General features: G+C 54.7%; 1 protein-coding gene across 1 annotated transcript in view; it reads right to left on the bottom strand.

Annotated features, from left to right (window-relative positions):
• Nucleotides 1-710: 710 nt before the first annotated feature.
• Nucleotides 711-4709, bottom strand: part of LOC104540464 (ankyrin repeat and fibronectin type-III domain-containing protein 1-like) — a gene marked incomplete at its 5' end in the record, with an annotated part of 15270 nt that continues 11271 nt past the window's right edge. Inside the window, 3 exons of the mRNA XM_010184284.1 lie at nt 711-1443; nt 3391-4064; nt 4311-4521. Coding sequence (XP_010182586.1) covers nt 1156-1443; nt 3391-4064; nt 4311-4521 — 1173 coding nt within the window. The remainder of the gene's footprint in view (nt 1444-3390; nt 4065-4310; nt 4522-4709) is intronic.

Genomic DNA, 4709 nt, shown 5'->3' with positions numbered 1-4709 from the left:
CCTTTGCATGCCAAAACTTATTTTACTGCCTTACAGAGATACGAAACCCAGAAAAACATTTTTTAACTTGTGCTTCGTTCACACACAAGTGATTTGCACATTGGTGAAAACCTCCACTGAGAGGAAAGCATCCCATTAAACATTCCTGGAAAAGATGAGCTCAGGCCTTGAAATCAAGGATAATCTAGGGGATGAAGGAACGCTGCACGTCAAGCCACAAGAAGGAAAAGAGTGATACGCAGTCAGCAGCAGTCATCTTTACTATGGACCACAAGAGATCAGAAAAATAACCTTGTTAACAAGAGACTTAGTGGCTAACAAAATGTCATGCTATGGGACACACAAGAGAGGCCAAGCACAATCACCAGAACAAAACAGCAACCGAGGAGGAAAGGAGAGCCCAGGGTGGTGTGCAGGGTGTTGCTGTAGATGCCCTATAGCAAACCTCTAGTGATGGTATCGACACAGCTGTGTGCACATCTGTGGGGGGGGGGGGGGGCTGGCTGCATGGGTTCCTTGTGCCTTTAAAACAAGTCAACTCTTACACAACTCCAGTATCTCTAGCACAATTAATTATTATTAATTTTTTTTCAGGAAAAATCAGTATAATTTTGTTCCAAGAACTATGTGCAAGAATTGTTTCTCCAGGTACAGTGAAAGGAGAGCAGACAGGAAAACACCCTTCTCAGTGCTGGCCTTGTGCCCTCTCCTCATTGACACCACAACCCTCCACAGCAATCCTCTGTGGCTTTGCCTTCAGTGAATCTTAAACAAGGCTTTTCAGAAAAAGAAGAAAGAAAAAAAAAGGTATTGCTGCTTCTTGTAATATTTTTCCTCTCTCTTCCTCCCCCCCTCTTTCCCCTTAAAAATGTTTACTTTCAAAAATTCCATTCCGGCAGAGATTCCTCCCAAACTCTGAGGTCTCCACACTCCGCCCTCCTCTTCTGCAGTCAGAAAAACTGAGTCTCGATGTCTCTTTGGTTAAAAAAAAAATAATAAAAAAAATAACACAAATAACACACAGCCCAGTATGATCCCATTCCACCCCGCCGATGCCTGATGAGAGGGTGTCTGTGGAAGAAGGAAGCATCAGAGACGAGCTGTCTGCTCTCTGGAAGCTGAGGTCCCCACGTTGCCTGACCTGCTCTTCTCCTCTCATACGGTGGTCGCTGGCCCATACTGGAGCACCAGAGGGGATGTCTCCTTGATCCGGACATAGAACTGCCCCTCGGGCCAGGTAGTGTGGAGGGACAGAGGCAAGAAGTCATCGGGAAGCCACTGCTCGCTCTCATCAGAGGCGAAGACCAGTCCGAAGTGCTCCAGCTGCTCCTCACCATAGCAGAAGGCAGCTGAGCTGCCCAGCACACCCCGGGAGATGTCGTTCATCTCGAGCACCACCAGCTTCACCACCTCCCCGGCGGATGTCTGGCTGGTGATGTGCAGCTGCAGAAAGAGAAAGGTGGGAGAGATGGATGGTGAGGGGGAGGAACAAGAAGTAACCGGGGGCCAGAGGCAGCACATGGCATGTTCTACAGCGGTGATTACTGGGGTGGAGGAACAGCAACCCCAGTGGTGCCTGATGAGTGAGCAGCAGCAGCCCGACATGGAGCTGTGGGCACACTGTGCCCAAGAACATTCAACATGCTGGGGCCTGAACTCATGCACTGTTTTCTTGCCTCCACTGCACCATCTGAGTCCTTAGAGCTCAACTCCTGCATGTGGCACCTACAGCTTGCCCGCTTTGCTGCCCCACAGTCCCATTACTTGTGGCCTGAGAGGGACAGTCCCAGCCTTGCTCCTGGCACCAAGGAGGGATCTGCACAAAGTCTTTCTCACAAGCAGGATCCCAGCCATCGGATCAGCTGAACCACAGCAGCTCTGCCAAACTGAGCTGAAGCCTCTCTGGGAAGTGGTGCTGAATTTTGTCCCATTCACAAGCTCAGGGTTCTCCCACCGACAGTTACCCTAGCTTTCCTTCTCCACTTCCTTGGGGACTGCCCTCTGAATCCCAAATACAGCTGAGAAAACGAGCTCATCTGGGTTCTGGCTGCTAACCACCACTGGGAGCCTGCAACTTGAATTCAAAGGCCCTGAAGCAGGACATCCATTCTTGCCCGGGCAAGGTGATGGTTTCCTTTGGCACATCCGCCAGGGCTTGCGGAGCAGTGCCCGGCAGGGTGGTCCAAGCCCTCGGCCCACGTGAACCCTGCCAGCTCCAAACAATCATCGCCGGGCTCAGCTGATTTATGCCAGCCCAGGAGCCTTCCCTTTGAACTCGGCTTTCTTCAAGGAGAACATCGTAAAACGCTTTCAAGCAGGCGTGTCCAAAGCTTTGCAACTTCAAAAGCCATGTGGGCAGCCTGCCAGGAACCCGAGGGCTGTGCTTCAGTTGCACAGAAATCTATGCTAATTTCTCAAATGGAAAATAAATACTGCAAGTCTGACTCCCCTCTGCTTCCAACATCCCCGCTGGGTGTGGAGAAACCAGCTATCAAAACCCCTCAGCAATAAAACCCATCGCCTCTGTCCTTCCTCTGCCATTTTACAGGCAGGCTGAGATGGGGCTGCTCTGTCAGCCTTGGCTCTGGGCACTAGGGATGTTGCAAAGGAAAGTTCAACAGGGGAAGGAGCCTCATGGCTGGAGATGTGTGCCCTGCGGGACCTCTTCCATGGTGGATCCCACCTGGAGCAGGTGAGGGCGATTAGAGCTGGGGGGTTCAGCTCTCAGCAGCAAAATCCTTAAGGAAGCACCAGGCCGCACAGCAGCTCTGGCAGAACCCAACACCTGCAGCAAGGAGTTAGCTTTGCCTGTGCCCCTGCACGGGAAGGGAGCGGCTCCTCTCTCCCTTCCCCAGAGACACACGGGGCTGGAGCGGGGCACAGACCCTGTGGGGGAAGAGACTGTGGGAGGGCTGGGGACAGGGCAGGGGGGTAACGGATGGATTTTAGTTGGGGAGCTGGTGTGTTTGAACACCATGATGAGGGGCACCCAGCAATGTGACCTTTGCTCATGACCTTCTTGCCCTGGGTGGCACTAACCCACTGTCAGCTGGTAAACCATGGACCGAGAGCTGAATCATGGCTCCATTGCCTTGTCCCCCAAAAATACCCTACCTATGGCCCTGGCTCACCCCCTCCACAGCAGCGGCTATCACTCCTTCAGAGCCATGCATCCCATCTCACACTGCCAGGAGCCTCATCACTACTGCAGGGACAAAGGGATGTGGGCAGGAGTGCTGCTGATTTCCAGGGGACTTCAGCCCTGGACAGGGGAGGATGGAGCGGGCTGTGCCAGGTGAGGGGCACTCACTGCCTGCTTCCCCCATCCTGTCAGCCTTTTCCATCTGGGCATGGCAGGGCCACAGCACTGCCCTTTGCAGGCCCCGGTACCTTGACACTGGTCTCTTTGGAGAGTCCGGTTTCGTACTGAGGGCAGACTCGCAAGGTGACAGAGTCTGGCTTCTTCCCTCGGTCGGCCGAGCACCCTGGCTGCTCCACTTGCTCCTGGAAGCTCTGAGTCCACTCGGCCGAGTGCGTTTGGAAGACGGGGTCAGAGCCCTGCCCATCCCGGCTGTGCTCGGGGCTGGATGTCGAGCCAGTCCCCAGCCTGAGCTGGCCACAGCGGCCCATGGTCCTGCTCTCCGTTGGGGAGCTGTCAACAGAGCCGGGGCAGGACTTTCTGGCCACCTGGCAGTGGGGTTTGGGGAAATCCAGGCTGCTGGTTCGAACGCAGTACGCCTGCCGCTTCTCCGTGATGCGCAGCAGCTCGATCTGTCGGCTGGGCAGGACAAAGTCACTGTCGTAGAGCTCAGAGGGTGGCTGGGGCTCCTCTGGCGGCAGTGGTGGTTGTGGTGGTGGTGCGGTCTTGATCTCATGGGTTTGCAGGACGTCTGGGGCGCTGTCCCGCAGAGTACGGGTGGCTCTCCGGCTGCAGCACTCGGGTCCTGAGAAGGAGTACACCAGGTCAAGCTCCTTCGGGCTCTGTGCCCTGCTGGAGTCGTAGTCACTGTCAGTGGCCAGAAACACCTCTGAGGAGCCCTCCTCATCCGACAGCCCATGCGAGTCTGTGAGAGGCATGAGAGAAGCAAAGAGGGGTTCACCCTTGCAACACCAGCTGAGGGTTTGCACCAGATGGAGCCCAAGGAAGTTCTTGAGCATTTATCCACTTGCCCCAACCGAGACCGACTGCCCTGCCAGTTTTCCGGCCCTGTCTGCACCCCCACAGTGCAGCCAGCCAGAGGAGCCCCCCTGCTCCTCTTAACCACAGGCAGTCCCCTAAGCCCACCTGCCTTACAAAGCCGGGTCCTTACCAGAGTTGAGCTGACGGCTGGTCTCTGGCGAGGGCACTGGGGAGGGCAGGTAGTCAAGGTGGGATGAGGTGGATTGGGTTTTCTCCTTCATTGCACCACCAGCCTCGCTGAGGAAGCCGCCGAGAGACACCCCACAGGAGGGCTGCTTGTACCGGGCGTGTTGCAAGGCATCCATAATCCAGCGCATCTCACGCCAGATTTCCTCCATTTGCTGCCCAAATAGAGAATGAAAGATCTCTTACAAAAAGCAAATAGCAGCAACAAAAAAAACCCACGCAGGCTCTCCTCACACACCTTTCCCAAGAGGTGAAAGCTTTGGGAGAATCCTCAAGTCAGGAAATCCCAAGAAAGTGCTCTTGAGTGGGAAGATGCTGTTTTGACCACTAGTGACTGCTGCTT

This window comes from Mesitornis unicolor, unplaced genomic scaffold (assembly GCF_000695765.1).
Source record: "Mesitornis unicolor isolate BGI_N332 unplaced genomic scaffold, ASM69576v1 scaffold21105, whole genome shotgun sequence".
Lineage (NCBI taxonomy): Eukaryota > Metazoa > Chordata > Aves > Mesitornithiformes > Mesitornithidae > Mesitornis > Mesitornis unicolor.
The sequence above is the reverse complement of the archived record's forward strand: the minus strand, read 5'-3'. Positions and strand labels throughout refer to the sequence as shown.